Here is a 22,856-nt window from a genome sequence, read left to right on the forward strand (position 1 = left end):
TAAAAATGGTATTGCAAAAGTTGAAACTGCCTCATTAAAACCTTAACAGGAAAACCCAATGGAATAAAACCTGAACGAAGGAAAAAGAGTACAATATGCCAATACCTTTTCAACTAATTTCTTGTGATACCCCTCGAATCCGAGATACGGGTTGATCAGGCTCAGGCCCAAACCCGAGGGAAATATCAAACAATTAATATGTAATCGAACACAGAATACAACATAAAATAAGAAATAAAAATAATAAGCTGGAAGAGTGCTAACTGAAAATCCTTAAGATATAAATATTGAAATCCAAAAAATCCAAAACTCTATAAGTTTATAACTCGGAAATCCATCCATTGGACCCCTTATTAAAGTTCTCCAAAAGATACTGAAATAATAAAAATAAAATCCAAAGCTAACATAGAGAAGATTCCTACATAATCGGAGGAATGAATAGCTGTATCTGCTCTGCACGTCCAAGATCTAACCCTGGAACTGACGAACACCTGAAAAATAAAGAAATGGGTCAGGCCCACATACAAGTCCTGATCTACTACAATCCAAACAGTAATCCGATACGCAGATACATCTTAGGAAGACTCAACAATAACTAAAGTAGTTCATATAAGTATATAGTACACACTATAGGACGCTCGCTAGTCCAGTAGGTTTGTCTCAGCCTGAATAGAAGGCAACATGCAAATACGCACCCTAAGGTGGGCATGAGTACCTAGACCTACCAGGGAACAACACCTATGTCCAGTTAACCATCCTCGGCGATATACGCGCCCTAACCATAGTCATGAGACTCAAGCTTATACCACGGCACCATATAATATATATATAAAGTCCGAACTCCCCCTAATACAGTATACCATCCATCTGTGTAGTGGTCTGATATATGTACAACAAATCCATCCTGATACCATAGTAGGTCATTCAATTCTCAATTGATATGACACAAGTAGGTGATGGACTTAACCTATATGATTAATCCATACCTTGATCCAAATTAGGTAAGACTTAATGTTGGAATTAGTCCATACCTAGTATGTCACCGTCCCATACCGGTACATACCATCCTCCAGTTAACAGAGTTGATAAAACAGTACTAGATAATCATCAACCCAACTCCCAAATTATGCACAAACCAAATTAATCCATAATTATAAAACTTAGGCATTCAGTCCAGGCCTAGAAATTATATTCCAACCATTAAATTTGTTATTTATAAAACATAGCATTTATAGCATGCATCAAATTCACTAATTGATAAAATTAACTGAACTGTTATATCAATTACTTCCAACCAAACATAGATAATTCCAAGAATTTTACTATGCTTATAAAACTGTCTAAACATAATTAAAACAGTAATAAAAAAAAATCCCAATTCCAGTCCGTTAAATGACAAAACAAAAGCATGCAATTTATTTCTCCAAACAGTGCCATAACTGGTGCAATTTATATCCAGTTTAAATCATCAGTTAATTCTATCCAAATCTACATCTAATTATACTACTATATGCTTAAACCATAATAAAAAACATAACTAGCAGTTTAAGATTATATAGAGAAATCAAAATTTCAAAAATAATAGACAAAAGAAAATTAATTCTTCAATCATCCTCCTACGGTTCTCTGTTTAAACTAAAGTTAATTCCATCCTCTATACCTACTTGTAACCATGCTTCCCAACATTTTTATAAGTATTTGGCAATGATTTACACTCTCCAGTAGCTTTTAAATGATTTTAGAAAACCAATTTTCAGCCCAAACGGACCCTAAAATCAACATTCTGGCCAATTAAAGAGGGAGCAGGCTCTAGAAAAAAGTAGAGCCTGCTCTTCCCATCTAGAGCCGGCTCTAGCCTTACTAGAGCCTGCTCTAGTGCACCAAGAGCCGGCTCCTCCTCTTTGGGAGCCGGCTCTAAAGGTTTTGGAAGCCTCTTCTTCCTCCCTTAGCAGCTTTCTGTCCGTTTAAACTTCGTCTTCTCCGATTCCTGTGAGTACCAGCCCTCTGTGGTAACTTTTATTACATGTTTGAAGTTCCATCCCAGTTCCAAATTAATCACAAGACAATGGTACACAATCAAAACTTGAATTTAATTAAACATCAGTTTTTTTTTTTAAACAACGGCAGTAGGATTCAAAACTGAAATTTTAAACAACTGCAAGACAGATTAATTCAATAATTTTAAACACTGATTAACATGCATACAAGATGTATTTAAAACTTATTTTAATCCCTGGAGTCTTCCTAAACATGCACAGAACACAGATTAAAGGGATAGAGTGGAACAAAGACTTGCCTTGAGTTTCAGACTTTGAAACTCTAAACCTCCGTCTCTAAATTGTCCGTCAACGTCGTCGACTACTGTCTTACTCCTTTGACGCTCTTGGTTCAACCCAGAAAACACCTCGTCCAACCTTCCTTGAACCTCTCTGTATAATACTCAAGTTCCCTCTCTGTTTCTCTGCTCTCACAACTCTCTGTATCACTGTATACGGGAATAGAGTTTTATGTATTTTTTTTCCCCTCAACCTCTAAACCCACATAAGGTCATATATATAGGCATAGTAATCCAACCCTAATCCTTGTATAATGTGAGCCCTAATGCAACACTTAGTCGGCCCAAGAATAACCTAAATTATAACCTATGTCTGCTAATACGTGAATAAACAGAAAACACAATCCTAATTTAAACTAATTTAATTAAATAAAACCAATTATTAATTAAGTCAAATAAACATCATAAAACAATTTAATTTAAAATAATTTAATAAAAGAAAACCAAACAATTTAATCAATTAATTAAAACAAAAAAAACAAACTTAAATAACTATGGAAGAAACACACAATTAAAATAACCAATTAAGAGAATAACACGCAATTAAACAATTTAAATAAAAGATTAAACAATTAAATAAATGCCAACACGCAATTAAACAATTAAATAAAATATTAAACAATTAAATAAATGTCAGGACTATCCTTTTAAAATTAGGGGTATTACATTTCTTCCCCTCATTGTTACATTAGTTCAATTCTAAAGATCCTTTAGTTGAAGCATTCCATTGTTGTACACTAGCTTTTTGAATGTTGTAGTTGGAAGCGTTTTAGTGAATTAATCTGCTAGATTTTCACATGAATGTATCTTCTGAATATCAATATCATCCTTTTTCTGGCGTTCATGTGCATAAAAGAATTTTGGTGAGATATGTTTGGTCCTGTCACTTTTAATATACCCTTTTTTTCATCTGTGCAATGCATGCTGCATTATCTTCATATAATACTGTTGGGCTATCTTTTATTGATGAGAAACCACATATTCGAATATGTTGGATCATTGATCTCATCCAAATGCATTCCTTGCTTGCCTCATGAATTGTGAGTATCTCAGAATGATTTGAAGAAGTTGTAATCATTATTTGTTTCATAGATCGCTATGATATAGCAGTGACACCACAAATAAACACATATCCTGTTTGTGAATAAGCTTTATGTGGGTCAGAGAGATAGCCGGCATCTGCATATCTAATTAATTGAGAATTTGGTGTTTTTAAATAAAACAATCACATATCAATTGTACCACGAATATATCGCAATATGTGTTTGATTCCATTCCAATGTCTGCGGGTTGGTGCGGAACTGTAGCTTGCTAATAAATTGACTGGAAAAATTATGTCAGGTCTTGTGCAATTTGTAAGATACAAAAGAGCACCAATCGCACTGAGATAGGGCACTTCAGGACCAATGAGTTCTTCATCATCTTCTCGAGGACGAAAATGATCTTTCTTGATGTCAAGTGATCGGACAACCATTGGAGAGCTCAATGGATAGGCTTTATCCATATAAAAATGTTTCAGAATCTTTTTTGTATATGTTGATTGATGGATGAGAATACCGTTCGAAAAATGTTCAACCTACCGCCCAAGGCAGAATTTTGTCTTTCCGAGATCTTTCATTTCGAATTATTTCTTTAAATAAGTGGTCGTCTTTTCAATCTTGTCCAATGTTCCCATAAGATTCAGATCATCAATATATACTGCAACAATAACAAAACCAGATTCTGATTTGTTAATAAAAATGCATGTACAAATATGATTGTTCACATACTCCTCTTTGAGTAAGTAATGGCTAAGGTGATTATACTACATTCGTCCAGATTGCTTCAATCCATATAAGGATCGTTGTAATTTTATCGAGTACATACTACGTGGTTTTGTTTCAGGTATTTTAAACCCTTCTAGGATTTTCATATAAATATCACTATCTAGTGATCCATATAAATATACTGTAACCACGTCCATTAGATGCATATGTAATCTTTCTATGATTGCCAAATGTATTGTGAATCTAAATGTGGGTGCATCAATCACAGGGGAGTATGTTTCCTCATAATCAATACAAGGTCTCTGTGAGAAACCTTGAGCTACCAATTGGGCTTTGTATTTTATGATTTCATTTTTCTCATTACGTTTTTGTACAAATACCCATTTATACCCAACAGGCTTAACACCCTCAAGTGTTTAGACTACAGGTCCAAATACTTCACATTTAGCTAATGAATTTAGCTCTGCTTATATCGCTACTTTCCATTTTGGCCAATCATTTCTTCGTCGACATTCTTCGACGTTTTGAGGTTCCGGATCCTCATTATCAATATCAAGAGTAACGACATATGAGAATATGTTATCGACAACAATTTCATTTCTATTCCATCTCATTCCATGATTTAATGAGATCTCATCATTTTTAGATATCTTTACCTCATCAAGGACATGTGCCTTATCAAGGGCCATATCATCATCTATTGCATTTGCCTCATCAATATTTATTATTTCATCATTTTTAGGTACCTGGGCCTCATCAAGAGCCTTTACCTTATTAAAGATTATAATCTCAGATTGATCAATAATATTTGTTGATATTTTTGTGGCCTTTTCAGGAATGCCAATTTTTCTTTGTGATTTATTTTTACGAGGAGTAGTATCTTTTGCACCGACTGGTTTGCCACGCTTCAGGCGTGTTATAGATGCATTTGTTGCATTCTGACAGAAGGTCCCTCAATGACAGCAATTCGTGCTGGAACATTTGCAGCTGGTATATGTGATTTATTACTTTCTTTGTATTAGAAAATGCATCAGGTAATTGATTTGCAATATTTTGCAAGTGAATAATCCTCTGAACTTCTCTTTCACATTGATTTGTGCGAGGATCAAAATGAAACAATTTCAGGTCATTAGAAGTAATGTCATGTTGCTGTTGTACCTTTTCTCCCCCTAATGGTGGAAAAACAACATCATCAAAATGACAGTCAGCAAATTATGCTTTAAAGACATCACCTGTCAGGGGTTCAAGAAATCTAATAATAGATGAAGAATTAAAACCAACATAAATTTCAAGTCTACGTTGATGACCAATTTTAGTGCGTTGGAGTGGTGCAATTGGAACATATACAGCACAGCCAAAAACTCATATGTGAGAGATATTTGATTGTTGACCAAAAACAAGTTGTAATGGTGAAAACTTATGAAAAATAGTAAGTCATATACGGACTAATGATGTAGCATGTAATATGGCATGTCCCCAGGCAAAAACAGGTAATTTTGTTCGCATAAGCAAATGACGACCAATTAACCGAAGCCTTTTAATAAAAGATTCCGCCATACCATTTTGAGTATGAGTGTGTGCGACAGGATCTTTAACATTAATTCTAACTAACATGCAATAGTCATCAAAAGCTTGAGAAGAAAATTCAACGGCATTATCAAGACAAATTGTCTTAATTAGGTAATCAGGAAAGTGTGCCCGTAAGTTGATGATTTGAGCAAAAAGTCTAGCAAATGCAATATTACGAGTAGAAATGAGACAAACATGTGACCATTGTGTTGAGACATCAATTAAGACCATAAAATAGCGAAATGGTCCACAGGGTGGATGAATTGGCCCACATATATTCCCGTGAATTCGTTATAAAAATGGGAAAGATTCGACAATGACTTTTGAAGGGGATAGTCTAATAATCAACTTACTTTGTGAGCAGGTGGTGTATAGATGATTATTTGGTAAAATAAATTTTTTTTTTTTTTTTTTTTTTTTATCTTTTAGTGAGTGTCCGTGTGAATTTTCAATAATTTGACGCATCATTGTACTTCCCGGGTGACTAAGTCGATCATGCCAAAGTATAAAAAGTTTTGAGTCACAAGATTTTTTATGTATCATAGCATTTGACTCAATTGTCCTAATGGTTGTATAGTATAACCCAGAACAGAAAATGGGGAGTTTTTCTAATATCAGAGTCTTGTATGAGGTAATGGAAGTAATATAAAAATATTCTACATTTTTTTCATTTGCGGTCTCAATATGATACCTATTACGACGCAAGCCTTTAAAACTCAACAGATTTGTTCAAGATCTTGTAGAATATAAGGCATCATTAATTTGTAATCTTGTTCCACGTGGTAAAATAATGTTGGCTCGTTCAGAGCCTTCAATCCAGTCGGTGGGATCTGATATTGTACTGACACTAGCATCTGTCAAAGTTAGTTCAGAAAAATATTTTTGATCTCGAAGGATTGTGTGTGTTGTTCCACTATCAGCAAAACATATATCTTCACCATTTATTTTAGGACCAGTTAGATCCATTCTTATTCTTGCAAATTTAGAAAAGAAACAATTATAACAAAATAAACTTTAATACAAGGAAATTAAAAATATGTTGATGATAAAATAGTAGAAAGAACATGAAATGAAAAATATGATTAATTGGTGTGGACATTTCCCTCATCAATCAGGTGGTCTATCTTTCCATCACGGTCCTCAAAAAATTTGATACATCCAGATTTGTGATGTCAACTGGCTCATCATGATCAATGAAATTCATTTCATTCCGTTTCCCCTTTTCTTTCATTGGGGCTTGATAAAGTTCAGTCAGATACTTAAGTATACGACAAATGCTTTGCCAATGCCCTATTATTCGATAACAAGTATTATCATGTGCTATGGAAGGTTGAACCACATCATTCCCTTTTATTTGTTTCATTATAATATCCCATTTGAGGATATGGTGTGGATCTCTGATTGCGAAAATTTGAGGATTAATATGCTTCACGGTAATAAGAATGATTTTTACCACAACCATATTCATTATTGTAGCCATTTCTACCACCACGATTATGTCTATTATTATGTCCACGTTCACGTGATAAGGCAACATATGTTTCAGGGATCGGTGTCGATCCAGTTGGACGGGACTGGTGATTTCTTAACAAAAGCTCGTTATTTTGCTCTGCCATAAGTAAATATGATATCAGCTCTAAATATTTTTCAAATCTACGCTCTCAATATAAGAGTACATTCGAGGCGTGAAATGTGGTGAATATTTTTTCCAACAAAAATTCATCAGTGATGGTATCACCACACAATTTCAGTGTAGAACTGATTTTAAATAGGGCAGAATTATATTCAGTCACAATATTTAAAATCTTGCAACCGCAGTTGCTGCCAATCAGCCCGAGCTTTTGGGAGGATAACTGTTTTTTGATGATTATATCTTTCTTTCAAATTTTTCCACAAACACAGTGGATCTCTTTCAGTAAGGTATTTAGTTTTTAGCTCCTCACTAGTATGACGCTGAAGGAAAATCATGGCATTCGTTTTATCTTGTAATGATGCATCATTCTCTTCTTTAATTGTGTTTCCGAGGCTCATGGCATCTAAATGGATCTGAACATCCAGAATCCAAGATAAATAATTTTTGCCAGAAATATCTAAGGCCACGAATTCCAGCTTTGTCAAGTTTGACATTTTCAGAATAACTAGATGTGACAACAATATAAAAATATAATTTAGCATAGTATATAAATAAATAAAATAGTATTAAGTGAAACAATAATATAATATGAATTATTTAAATAACAAAGGTGGTAAAACCAACCATAGTGAATAAATTATTAAACAATAAAGACGATAAAAATTGGTCATAAATCATTAAATAATAAAGGTAGTAAAACTGACCATAATTAGTAGATCATTAAATAATAAAGGTGGTAGAACTGACCAGAGTGTGAGCACATATATCATTTAAGTAGACAAATTAATTCATGAACAATAATCAATAATTTAGATACTTTTACCCTTCGGAATCAGGAATACAATTTTCTTTAGTAAAGCAAACAAACCCAGCAATCTATCAAAACTAATTTCACCAAAGAGATATACAGTTGAAATAGAAAGAGGGAGAGAAAACTTCTTGTTCAAATCTCAGATGACTAGAGTTCGTGTTGATAACGTGTAATAAATATATGTATTACAATATATGACAAATATGAAAGATGAGAGAGATGTAAGATATGAGAGAGAGTGCTGAGAGAGAGATAATTTTATTCATTTTTCACACCTCAATTGTGTACACATGGTATCAATTTATAGCCTCCAAAATGTGGGCACCAAGCAGCTTCTTCAACAAGATGCTCAGTTATTCAAAATGTGTTAATTACAAGTGGACCCCACCCAAAATACATACATATATATATATATATATATATATATATATATAACAAATAGGCATAATTTTTCCTCCCTTTTTTAAGAAAATATAATAAGAAGGTGTTTGTCATCTCTTACCAAAAAACTTAAATTGTTAGGTAATACTTGCCCCCTTACACAAAACTTAACCTATTAGCCTATGTATACCAAAAAAAAAAAAAAAATTCTTTCATTATTGTCCTTATTGAGGTCGTATTACTTTGCCTATTCAGTCTGAATTCAGGCACCTTCTGAGTGGGTACGTCGCTTGACATGATATCAAATCAAAAATTGAATTTAACTCTAGTATTAACTGTAACGAATTAAACGCATATTCATTAACCTAAAAGGTTATATTATTTAATAGTGCGAGCTGCATACGTGCCATGTGAGGGAAGACCATGTAATAATAAACCTATTAATCTTGCATTGTCCTTCCATCCAATTTCTCTAAAATGGATAACCATATCACTAATCTTATGTGGTATGCTAAAACTTTTAAGATAAAATAACCTGGTGAAAGTGCATGTACTTAATCAATAAATTTTTATAACATATATATATTTGTTTTTTTGGCTCATGCAAATAAAATAACAAGAGTCTCTCTTAAAACGCATGAACTTTAATATCCACACACACACACACAAATATAGCCGCTATGGCATTGAAGTTGTTGAACCCATGCATATCAACTTTCATGGGAAACAATAGGGCCACAGTTCCCATAAATAGTCATTAATTAACTACCACTATTTAGAAAATTAAGAAGCACTCATCATGGAGGATGTTTGCCTCTCTCTTGGGAAACTAAGTTTTACATTTAATACACACCTTACTTAAATTCCATAAGCAAAGAGAGGTCAGTGATTTAAGGTCACCAAATTAGTTATGCTTAAAATAACCCTCATAATTAAATGCTATGGAAACCCAATTTTGCCCCCACATCAAATGATAACGTGTAGCTTTTTTGTAAGGACAGTTTTGTCTTTTTACCATTAATACTGGCCCCCAAAACCAAATCTTCAGGAATTGCTGTGCAGAGCCTCACACATTCACAGCACTACTTCTCCTGCTAACTGCTTTCAGCTGCCCGCCCTTATGGATGCCAAAGAAGATATTTCAGACTGTAGAACTGCATCAATATATTATATATATAGTATAGATGTAACTTTCCAATTACGAATAATGATTTTCACAATTAAAGGAAAAAAAAAAAGAAAACGTTTGAATATATCCAACAATTGAGAATATATTCTCTTCTTTGAAACTGCATAACACCTTGATTACAAAAGAAGTAGGTTGCAATAAAGTTCGAATTCTCTATGTCCACCTCTTTTTCTTGGTATATATGTTCTTCATCTCTCTAATCTTTTTTGTGACTTTAACTTTACAAATTGTATCTGAAGGTCTTAGAACAATCCCACCAACTGAAGATCTCAAGCAGAACACACACACACACACATATATATGAGAATAATCCACCGGAAAAAATGGAAAATGACAAAATAGATAATAATTATAAATAATAAAAAAAAAAACATATATTATTGCTAAAAGCACCATTATCACGAAATACATATACTAGTCTCTCATTTTACATGAAATTTAATTTCTTACCATATAATTAAACATGAGTAACAGTATAATGATACTATTCTGTGTCATGATCTCTCCGAGCTTTCTTGATCTTGCGTCCTATGTCATCTTGAACAATTGGAGGGAACATGGATTCAACCTCTTTTGACAGATCTAGCTGGAGATTCCGGCGAAGCCTCGGCAACATTTTCCTCTTTGCCGACGACGTAAATGTCCTGATCTTTCTCGGGGCCGGCGGGCACTGTGTGATCACTGGGATTTTGTGATCCAGAGATGTTGGAGTTCTGAACCCATTATTGTGGTCATCTTCGTCCACTGTTGCGTCCAATTCACCTAACGACGGCGTTTTGAGCTCAGTAGAAAAAGAGGATGTGGCCTCATGATGTCTCTCTTCTTTCTTATCATCATCATCATCTTTGTGCAGATCTTGTTGAAGATGATGATTGTTTGAGGGTGTGACTTGACACCCATCTGGTGAATTTGAGGTGGGTCTTGAGAAAAGTTGGAATTCGATCTTTTTTTGATCTTCTTTGACGATGAACAAATCCGAATTTGACATACCCAGAAAGGAAAACTTGGTGAACTCGTAATACATGAAGCTAAAATGGCAAGAGAGAGAAAGAGGGGGGTATGGGGAAGCTGAGAAGTGAGAAAAAGGGTGGGTGGTTTATAGATGATGTCCTACATGGAATATAATCATCAAATCACCATCTTTGCTGTTTCTTTAGTGATTTCTCTCAGCTTCTTTGGATTTCTGGTTTTTCTTTTCCACACTTTTAGAGAGAGAGAGAGAGTAACGTGTTTATGGAAGCTTATAAAGAGAGAGAGAAAGAGAGAGATTGAGATAGTTTAAGTGCATCGGATCCTTCGGCACGGAGGGTTGAAAGACTCCACCCTTCACTAACTGATTTCTCTCTCTCTCTACGAATATACATATTTTAGACATTAAATGTGTGTGTGTGTGTGTGTGTGTATATAGCTAATGTGTTTGAGCATTTAGCTTTTCTTAATTTTCTGATCTCTACGAACTTTGATGCATCTATGCACGTGGTTTTGCTATATGGGGACCATTTCTGATGTGAAATTCTCCTTTCCCTTTTCTCACGATATCACCATCTTTACTCATTTCTCAGATGCTTTATTTCTCTTGCAAGAAAGCACAACTGTGATATATATATATATATATATGCACACACTGACACACACATACATAATAGTCTACCAAAAAACAAAAAACCTATCAAGTGGGTATTACTCTTTTTTTAATTCCTCATTATTATAATTTACATTTATTTTATCACCTTAAATCTACTATGTATAGACATTTCAAGAGTGAGTTATTAAATTGAAAATAAGGGGATGTTGGTAGCGTGTGTAATGTGTGTGTGGATATGGGTCAGTTATCTTTGAAATATTGGTCTTTAAAATTGCATTAATTAGAGAGCAAATGACTTTGTGTTTTGACTTAACAGTTAACCACGATTGTACATGTTTCAGAGTCAAAACGGGGAAATTGGGCAAACATGGAATCCTATCTAGACTGCGTAACGCATACGAAAGACTTGGATCACATTCACATCTAACAAAAAATAATGACTAATTAAATTAAACTAAATTAACAAGCATCTTTTTGTTTATATTCCGTGGCAAAGTCAGCAATTTAGTTCAGTAAAATAAATTATTTTTTTCTAAATAAAAATAGTACATGCGAAAAAAATAATTATTTTTAATAATTTTTCAAATTCTGGAAATATTGTATGATAATCTCACATACTTAAAAAAAAGTGAAATTAGTTGAAGGTTCGAATTCTTACTAGAGCAAAAAGTGGTCTAAGTTATTTGCTAGAAAAAAAAAAAAATAAAAAAATAAATAATCCCTAATTAAACACAATAGCTTCTTCTTATATTTTTTTTATTGCCATAATTGCTTGTGAGGGCTGAGAGGTCTAATCATAAACTGAAATCAAAGTTTTCAACATGTCAACATTGGGTTTGTTTGAAAACGTTAATTGCGGCCATATGGCGGCAACAAGTTTGGACATGACAAAATTAAGAATCATGGTAAAGATTGGCTATATATACGCACACACGTGTGTGAACTTGCTTCAAAGGGTATTATTGGGTATATATATGTTCTATATTTCTTTTAGTCTTTGAGGCTAGAGTTTTGTTCGAGTAAACTATTGTTTTTGATAAAAAGAGTGGAGCGCCGCCTGAGTACATTATTGGCTCTCCACTATTATCCTACTAAAGCACTCCATTCCTTTTCTGTTTTTAAAATTAAATTACAAAAGAATCCCTACCATATCTAATGTTTAATTTTTATATTTATAATGCCATAGTTATCCTTTTTTATAAAGTAAGAACTCTTTCAATTCTTTTATTATTATTATTATTAAGAATTTCAATTCTTTTATTATTATTATTATTATTATTATTATTATTATTATTATTAAGAATTTCAATTCATTTGAGTTTTATTTCAAGTTGCATCTCCTCTCTTGAACTCTGTTAGGATTCATCATGTTCTCTCTCATATATTTATATTTTGATTTTCAATTCAATTAAATGTTGTTTCTATAATGTGATAAGTTTTACTTATTTATATAAAAGTTTATTTCCAACTTAAATACTTCTTATATTTAACAATAAGTTACTTGTAAAGAAAGTTGTCCAAATTTTGAGAAGTCTTGAACATTTCAAGGGTGATGTTTCCATTGGGATTGTAGGCAGCCCATATCCATGCTCACAGAGAAAAAGGTAAAGCAAATAAATAAATTAAGTACGAGTAAAAATAGAACTGTTGGTTGAGGGCTTTTTTCAAGAAGTATAATAGAATAGTAAGAATATTTATAGAAATTTTCAAGTTACATCAGGGATTGTATCTATTATTCTCCCCGTAGAATCCAATGTTAAAATTCAGTTTTAAAGTAAATATTGATAGAATAATATTAATTGCAAGGAGATTGGTAAAATTCATCAAAGAATAAATAGTGTTAAACACTAATTGATTCTAGAGGGGTAAATAGAGTCAATGGCCAATTTTTTAAATTTGCAACTTTAACTTCTAATTAACAATCATTCAATAATCAATTAAGGTAGATAAACAATTCAAAACATAAATATAAGAGAGATAAGAATAAGAAATTGAAAACAATGATTCGGAGATTTTAGTAAGGTTCAGAAACTCTTACTTCTCGGCTCAAGATCCCTCTTAAGATTTTTCAATCCATTAAAGCTTCTCCTTAATGGTGGAGAGCAAACCTTCACATGAAGTAAGCCCTTGCTTCTCTTTCTTGCTAGGAGAACACCCTTTTCCTATGCTTCTTTTGGGTCACACCAACCCTTACAAGTTTGTAGCAATGTTTGTAATTGAAATACAAGATTGAATCTCTCTCAAGATAGATGCACAAGTGTAAGCTCACAACTAGAATAATTATATAAATGAAATGAAACTCAAATCTCTAAGATGATATGAAAGAATAAGAGATATGGAATGAGTGATCAAATGATCGAGGACTTGAATAGTCTAGAATAAAACTCTTCAATGCTCTCAATAGTTGTGTATATATAACAAAAGCTGCAGGCCCTATTTATAAAGAGAGGAACGTAATATAGGTGTTGGGGATGAGGTGTGAATAGTCCAAGTTTGTAGGTAGCCGTTTGATTTGAAATTGACGCTGTGTCGGTCGGCTGATGGAGTGTCTTCTGTCGGCCGAAAATCTCTTGTCAACCAGCTGATCCCCAATCATCGGTCAGCTGAAACGATGGTTGAAATACACCAACTCTCTGTTTTCATGAAAGCTTCTTGTTGGTCGACTGATGACTCTCTGGAATATATTTTTCGTGAAACCTTTATCAGTCGGCTGAACCTTCATGTTCGGTCGGCCGAAACGTTTGTTAGCCAAAACCTAACTCTCTATTTTCTATATTAGCCGGTTGGTGCTTATATTCAGTTGGCCGAAAATCCTTGAATGTGAACCTCCTTCTCTATTTCTTTGTGCTGGGCTTTCAAAGTCATATTATTGACCATATGTGATGCCATTTAAACCTTGAAATGAGGAATGAATGATCCTAAGATATGAGATTCATAAAATTCATAAATTATTTTAACATTTAAATCTAACCCCATTTGAATCGCCGGTCTTAATTACTTTTCTTCTCCATGTTTCATCTTTGAAGCTTGGGATTGAATGACTTGTCTTCTTTTATCCTTGGAGTGCATGGAATGGAACTTGCTTGGCTCATTCTTGCCTTTGATTTCTTCTCCATTTGGACTTCAACTGATTTATCTGTCATATGATCTTAATGCAAATATTAATCCTTAAAACATCATTAATGTTTTGTTATCATCAAAATTAATCTTAGGGTTAACAATTAGTATGTTCTAACTCAAAATATATGTTTTAAAAGAAGGAAGGAGAACAAAATAAATAAAAAATTACTATAATGAGATTTTCTTGTCTTAGGAAGTTAAGTAACGTTGTACCATTAGGGAAATCTTCCATTTTTGTGTTTGGAGATATGAAGGAAGGTAATGTGAATAGAATTTGAAGGAATTTAGTTAAAGAATTTTAACCTTAAGAGATGAGGACAATTATGGTATTAAAAATTATGACAACCAAACATTGTATAGGTTGTGGACTCTTTTGTAATTTCATCTTAGGAGAGAGAAGAAATGGAACGCCAAAGGATAATAGTGGAGGCCAATATAGCTCTCAAAAAAAAAAAAAAAAAAAAAAAAATCAATTAATATGACAAATATTGATTGTTCAAATTAAGGAGCAAAGCAGGGAAAAATAAATGCAAAACAATATGGTAAACCAGTGAGTATAAGAATATAAATACTTCACCAATATAAGAACTAGAACAATGTTTGGTGTACGTCTTAGTATTTTGAAAGCAATGCATGAAAATTACATCAATTGGCTTCATAAATTTCGGTAAAAATTTAAAAAAGAAGAGAAAAAAAAATATAGGAAAAAAAAAGGAAAGAAAATGCAAAACTTTGAAAGGAAATAAATTAGAGTTGAGTAATGATAGACAAAGCCAAACAGAAAACGCAAAAACTCTCTGGAATCTGATTTGGTTAAGCCATGAATCACTCTTATGTTATATAGTTGAAAGGGAAAAAAGAAAAGTAACCAAAATATATATATATATATAAATATATATATATATAAAAAAAAAAAAAAAAAAAAAAAAAAAAAAAAAAAAACCGCGCTTCTTCTTTCCCCCTCACAAACAGAAAACTAAAAACAACTCTCCATCTTCCTCATTACCAAAATCCTAAATAATACATAATAGAGTATAAATAATAATACTGTATTTGTTTTATTAAAATCAATAGTTAAAATGATTTGATAGATTCAAATTGTATAGTTCAAATTTTAACTTTGTAAGATCTGATTAGTTATTTTTTCTTTTGCCAATACATAACAAAGTATAAATAATATTGTATTTATTTTGTTAAAACCAATAGTATTAAATCAAATCATTTAACTATTGGTTTTAACAAAACAAATCATTTTTATTTTATAGTATTAAATCAAATCATTTTAATTATTTTAACTATTGATTTTAGCAAAACAAATATAGTATTATTTATACTCTGTTATGTATTGCAATTTAGGATTTTGGTAACAGATAAGAAGGAGAGTTTTTAGTTTCCTATTTGTGAGGGAAAAGACGAAGCACTGTTTTTTTTTTTTCTTTCCTTTTTCCCTTTTCAATTTTTTAACTCACTTAGCCAAATCAAATTCAAATTGGGAGAGTTTTTGCATTTTCTCTTTCGCGTTGTCTATCATTACTCGTTAGAGGAGAGTTTTTGCATTTTCTCTTTCGCGTTGTCTATCATTACTCGTTAGAGTTTGATTGAAGAAGGACAATTTAACTATTTTTTAAAAAAAATAAAAAAAATTTGAAGAGTAAAAGAGAGAAGAAAGAAAAAATTTAAAAGATGATTTTAGAAATTAAAAGTTTAAGAGGGAATTAAACAAAATGTTCATATATATGTAAAACTAAAATTAAAAATAACCATATATTATAGTAGGCATGACCAAGCCATGCAGCGGCACATCTTTAAATAAAATAATGTAACAATTTAACATTGTCTACTTATCTTCAATTTAATACTATTAATTCTTAATTCAATATTATTTTGTGGATTTGCATGTACCATGTGTACACAAGCTGATCATGGGATTCCTCCACTAAAGATGGAAGGAGTTGAGATTTGGTAAACCTTCCTCACTTTTCTGCTACCATGAGTTAGTAGTTAGTACATCTGCAGCTCATCTATAATTATATTTAATATATGTATGCATAAAAACATATATATATATATATATATATATATATATATAGCACACCACACTATTGTCGTGACACGAGAAATTGAAGATATGAAAGCAAAATTAAGTTCGAGTGTAATGCGGGGGGCCAGCACGGGAGTGCATGGTTTTCATCATCAAAAGTTATAATTGAGAAGCAGAATTCACACGCGAATTCAATGCGCGTGTATAATTTGGTGATTCAGTTTGTACTCTAACTGGGAGGTGTACCTACCAGCTCTGGTAGGGAGGTAAAACAAGCAATGTTTACTTTGGTAATTATGTACTAATTTATTATTACTGTTGCTTAATAATTTACCGAGGTGGGGTTAACGTACGGTAGAGAGAAATAGCATAAAGATTGACAAACAAAAACACAAATACACACACTCTCATGCGGCATCATTGCATTTCATTCACATGCTTCATTATTTTGCCCCCATTGCCAACCATCATATGTGTCCCGTGTCTCAAAATAATTCTACCTCCCTTTCCAATTTCAACCCATTCTAATCCATTCCCTCAATTCTCCACTAGGGTATTTTATGTATTGAAGAACGATTAAAATTGTTTTACAGTAAATATTTTATATTAAGAAAATTTATGACTTACGAGTTACAATTATTGAATCTTTATTTAAGAGTATAAATGAAAATTGCGAATAAACTCATGTAAAAGTGGATGAAGAATCGTTACTCTTTCACATCATATATATATATATATATATATATATATTAGCAGGGACGGGCCTACACAGGAATGAGGGAGAGGCAATTGTGCCCCTGAAATTTTCTTTTATCTTTTAATAATTAACTTTCAGTAATTTATTTTCTTCAACCATATACCTTTGAAATATTATTATTACTCCTTTAAAATTATTTTAAAAATTCATTATCCGCCCCCTCACATAATTCATAAAGATCCAAAGATGTAATGAGATTCCAATTCATTCAATATTGTGGAAGTGACCTTGGTTCACTTTAAGAATGTAAATTTAATTTATATATATATATATATTAAGATGAGTTATACATATCGTGCAAAGAGAAATGCAGCACGTACAGGCATGATTAGCATTTATTGTACCTGTACTACATTTTCAGAGTCACTACAGAATCATTGATCAACATGTGGCATGTTCTATGTCTCTCTATCTTTTGCTTTCTTCCTTTATTTGCACTTCTTTTTCTTTTTGGTTATTATTTTTCTTTTTTTTTGTATATTTCATGCCCGAATTATTAATTTTATTTTTTAGTAATTATTGTTCGATGTAATTAAAAGGAAAGAGAAAAAAGTATCAATCTCACTCAAGAGTCAAGTCATTATATGGATGAGGTGGATAACGAACTTAGACCACTGATGACAAATTCTAAGATACTAATTAATGAGAATTAAATTCACAACATTTGAGTTTAGGATTTGCCTAAAAAAGGGTCTTTATTCACTGAGTCATCAGTCACTGAATCACCTATTTCAAATTTAAACTACTAATTCGGTACTTCTAAATTTACTTTAGTTTTTTTGTGAACGAGACTCAAACTCTTGTATATGCGTCCTATATTTTGAATAAGGAAAAAAAAAAAATAAGTAGAGAATGATACTGTATATATTGCAGTATCAATATTACATCTATTTTAACATCATTCAGACACAAACAATATTAGTCAATTTGTGACAATCATAGAAGTAGAGAATAACAGCTTGCCTTCTCCTTGAATTTAACACTACCCTTTCTGCTATATTATACGTACCATGCACTCCTGGTGGAGGAAAGAGTAACGAACCATCCATGTCTATTTTGATATATATATATATATATAGAGAGAGAGAGAGAGAGAGAGAGAGAGAGAGAGAGAGAGAGAGAAGCAGATTGGTCCCTTGGACAGAGTAGTACTCTTGAATCTAATGAATAATTAGGTTACTTTTGAAGAAGATGCATTTAATTGAAGTGTCAACCTAGCTTTCTTAGAGTACAAGGTGATCATGTTCTCCACTATCATCATGTGTCTCTTGTTAGTGACTTGGTATGTCAGGTACCCATTTATTTCATCTTTTTAAAAGCTTTTTTTGCTTCTCAGAAGATTGAATTGAGAGATATCACATCCTTGTTCTAAAAGTCTGAGCTGCCTCACTCAATTTCATTGGTGGTAGGGAATACAACTTCAAGTGGGTCACATTCAATCTCCAATTGCATGTCAAGCCCTTACATACATTTTTGGATAATTTTTAATTTTATATACAAATTTAAATTAATTTTTAAAATTTCTACCATGTATTTTTAAATTAATTATAATATACTTCTGAGATATTTTGACATTGTTCACAAACATATATTTTACAAAATTTGAACACTAAAATTTAGAATTTCTTTTAGAAAATAAAAAATTTGAGATATATATCATAATTAATTTAGTCCAAAATTCATGCAATACACGCAACTCTCAACTCCCATCTCTCAAACGGAGTAGTTAATTTTTACAGCTAGCTAGCCATTTGGGTTTGACGGAGTTTATGTTGGGCCTGAGTTGGCCTTTTTACTTGACCCAGCCTTCATCAGTACTTCTGTACTTGTGTAACCTTTGTTTAAGTTAATTTGAGGATTCACCGGACAGTTTTAACAAGTTTATTTCTTTTTTTACTCGAATGGTGTAATTTTTCTTTTTCTTTTTTTTTTTGGAGTGAAAACGACCCATTGAAAGAAACCCAATAGTTTTAACGTGTGTGTGTGGTTTACGGCTGAAATCCTTCATTTAGAATTCCAAATTCGCATTTTCTCATCTTATGGGATGTCAACAAAATTTCTGAAAATTTGAGATGAATTCGACTTTGTTTGTGCTATGTATGGTATTATGTGTTTGTTATTTACATATACCTCTTACTAAATTCTAATATTATGTTCAGTAATATGAAATTAGTGACTTAAAAATTAGTTTAAAGTTTGAATTAATTTTTTTATTTCAATTTTAGAATATTAATTCTATGTAATCGAATATAATTTAAATTTAATTTTCCATGACCACATGTCACCGTAAATGCTTAGAACATCGGTTTAATTTATATTATTTTAAAATTGCTTTATAAAATTTCAAGTTCCCATTCACGTCGGCAAATTAGCTTTCAATTAGAACAGGTCATTGATTTTAATTGATTATTGGTCTTTATTTGAAAGCCCCATGAACAAAAAGTAATATATATATATATATATATATATATATATATATATATATATATATATATATATTCTGCTTAGTTTAGATAATAAAATACAAATTAAATCAAATAAATAAGAAAATAAAAAATATCAACTAGCCTTGAGGTCAAGTACATCGATTCTTCCTATCTTTATTTAATAACACAATTTTAAAAGAGTAATGTTCTCAAGAGTCCAAAGAACTCCCTCACCATAACCTCTTCATTTTAATTAGTGAACTAAAAAATGTACTAAATGATTTGCTTAAAATTTCACAAATCTCAAAAAGCTTTCTCAATCCACTGTTTAGATACAATCAGAGTTCATGACTCTTCTTAGTAGAGAGCTCTTTTGAGAGCATTTATTATTTAAATATCACCTAAATTTTTTTGAATAATACTTGTCTTAAGCCGCATAAGAAGGAACATTTTTCTTATAATGAAGTGGTCTAATAAAACAACAACGGGTGTTAAAGTTTTTAAATAAAAAAAAAAAAAAAATGATGACCACATAAAATAGAAACTGATCATTCCCTCTTTCTCTCACATGAAGCGATGTATATTACTTCTCTATTTTGAATCTAAAATCAACAATGTTCCTTTTTAATTTTTCGTACATCACCACCATCATAAATTCACAAAGTTTATTGATTCAGCCATTTGATCTTCAAAATCGTACAAGTCACTGAATTATCTTTACTCGATAAATATCTCTTTCTAGAACATCAATAGTGTGTTTTACTTCGTTTGGCAATTTCTGTATATGTGTGTGGTTATTTAGATGTTTTGTAATTGTCTATTAAATCTTGTATTTAAATATTCTCTAATTAGCTATTAGATTTATAACCATAATTGATAATTTTTTTCTTTGTTTCTTTTTCTGAATCTCAAAGATGTTATCGAAGTTTGATATTCGAACTAATAACAACTTGCAGGTTATTATTATCTTTAAATTTTGTTTGTTTAATTTTAGATTCAAAACACATAAGTAATATATATAGCTACATGAGAGGAAAAGAAGAAGAATCAGTTTTTATTCCCTGTAGTCATCATTTGTTTTTTTCTTTTAAAACTTTAACACATGTTGATGTTTTATTGGGTTACCTCATCATAAGAATGAGGTTCCTTCTTATGCAGGGTGAGGCAAACATTGTTTAAAAAATTTGTCAATGAAATTACGCTAAAATGAAGTAGAGTGACTTGACGCTAAAAAAAAAAAAAGACCCTATTGTTTCTAAAAACAACATATAACACCCTCGATTATTAAATAACTCCTTAAACTAACAAAATCTATCACGACAGAACCTTTAATTTATTATGAAATGACAATAATGCCCTTTATAGTATATTAATATTTTATTAAATTGAAAATGTTGATTTTAAATGGCAATTATGCCTAAAAGGTCAAGTGACATAATAGATATATTTATTGAGGAATTTTTATTCAAAGATTCAATCTTTAGTCATTAAAACACTCTTCGCGACTTCATAAGTAACTCGAATTAGTTAAACTCAAAAGTCTCATTTTCTTTCAAAGATTCAATTTTTATACATTAAAAAGGTCTAGTGACAAAATAAGTACCTTTATTGAGGTATTTTCATTCAAAGATTCAATCTTTACTCATTAAAACACTCTACGCAACTTCATAGGAAACTCAAATAAGTTTAACTCGAAATTCGAATAAGTTTAACTCATTAAAAAGGTCTAGTGATATAATAGGTACATTTATTGAGGTATTTTCATTCAAATATTCAATCTTTATTCATTAAAACACTCTTCGTGACTTCACAGATGGATTAACAACTTTTGAAAGGACTGGGGTAAAGCTCATCGTAGTTGGGTTTCTTGAAGAAGCTTTTCATCTGGTGTATCGAGGCTCACCGGATGCGCATGCATGGAAGTGTAACTCGCTAGATGATGACCGAAATGGGTAAGCCTCGCCGAACTAGGTCTCTCCGGTCTTCTTGCTAATGGAACTTTCAAATTTGATAGCTGATGAAGTACGTCGAGGTAGGTCTTGTAGCAACTTGGTGCTCACTTTTGGGTTTAGCTCACAAGTTCTTGGATTAGTAACTTTTGAAAAGGATTAACAAACTCAAATCCAAGAACTGTTTCTTTAAAATGTCGCTTATATATATTAGTGGCTTGCCGAAACTGTTTAGCCGGACTGGAGTGAATCTCTCCGGAGTTGGGTTTCTTGAAGAAGTTTTCTGTCTGGTGTACCAAGGCTCACATGTGCGCATGCATGGAAGTGTAGCTCGTTGGATGATGATCAAAATGGGTAAGCCTTACCAAACTAGGTATGTCGGTTTTCTTGCTAACAGAGCTTTCAGTTTTGATCGTCGATGGAGTACGTCAAGGTGGGTCTTGCAGCAACTTGGTGCTCGCTTTTAGGTTTAGCTCGTTCGATGCTTAGTTCATATCACTGACATTCATGGAGTTGCATGGACCGATGGACGTCTTACAACTTTGTGTCTGTTCACAAGAGATAAGTGCATGCATTTGGGAATCCGTTCGTTTCGGTCCGTTGTTCAGAAGCTCATTAGATAATATTGGTCGCTACAGGTCGAGGTCGCTTGAGACATCGTCGGGCTGAATTGGGTTTCGTTAAAGAGGGCTTGAGGTGTGTAGGGGTTCTTTTTTGCTAAGTAATAACATAGTAATAAAAAAAGATATCAGTAATACAAATAAGAAGGAAAACAGAGGAAATGCTTAGTGTAGGAGGAGGAGAAAAAGACTAATTAACTAGATCCAGATGGTGGTAGGGCAAATATACAATGTAACAGCTTTTCTTTTGTTCGGGAAAGTTGTTTCTTTCTTCATAGGACAGTGCTATTTATAGATCGAGTTTCCATTGGTCATTACCCAATGGTTTCTTCTATGCATGGTTTCTCGCATGCATCACCCCTAATCCGGATTACGCGAGTAATCCTGCAGATTTAGAGGGCTGAAGGGTCTAATCCTTTCCTCGAGCCTTGTCCTATGTTGCCATGTCACTTATCCCCTAATCAGGGGCATTAAATGCTGCTTGGCTGTCGGTTGGTCAAGCCTGATATAGCATTAATTGTGATTTTAAGGTTTGCTGTCATAACGTGTATAATCCCATCATCTTGTTAATTGAGTCTTGCTAAGAGCGAAGGCACTTCTTGACTTCTCATCCACCAATCCAAGATCCTCCTAAGTTTCCCAAATATGGACTCCTATAGCACAGAGATCCTACC

General features: G+C 32.3%; 1 protein-coding gene across 2 annotated transcripts; it reads right to left on the reverse strand.

The window, feature by feature from the left end:
• Nucleotides 1-9,178: 9,178 nt before the first annotated feature.
• Nucleotides 9,179-11,084, reverse strand: LOC132293526 (cyclin-dependent protein kinase inhibitor SMR14). 2 transcript variants are annotated; one of them, XM_059791046.1, is made up of 2 exons: nt 10,135-11,084; nt 9,179-9,649 (listed from the first exon to the last, which is right to left on the reverse strand). In XM_059791046.1, the coding sequence occupies exon 1, from the start codon at nt 10,706-10,708 to the stop codon at nt 10,169-10,171; it is 540 nt and encodes a 179-aa protein (XP_059647029.1). In that variant the 5' UTR covers nt 10,709-11,084; the 3' UTR covers nt 9,179-9,649; nt 10,135-10,168. The 2 variants fall into 2 exon arrangements, with proteins under 2 accessions (XP_059647029.1, XP_059647031.1); XM_059791048.1 differs by having other exon boundaries at nt 9,181-9,612.
• Between the last annotated feature and the right edge of the window lie 11,772 nt (nt 11,085-22,856).

This window comes from Cornus florida, unplaced genomic scaffold (genome assembly GCF_030987335.1).
Source record: "Cornus florida cultivar Cherokee Brave unplaced genomic scaffold, ASM3098733v1 CherokeeBrave_3.0.0_Hap2_Chr02, whole genome shotgun sequence".
NCBI classification, from domain to species: Eukaryota; Viridiplantae; Streptophyta; class Magnoliopsida; order Cornales; family Cornaceae; genus Cornus; species Cornus florida.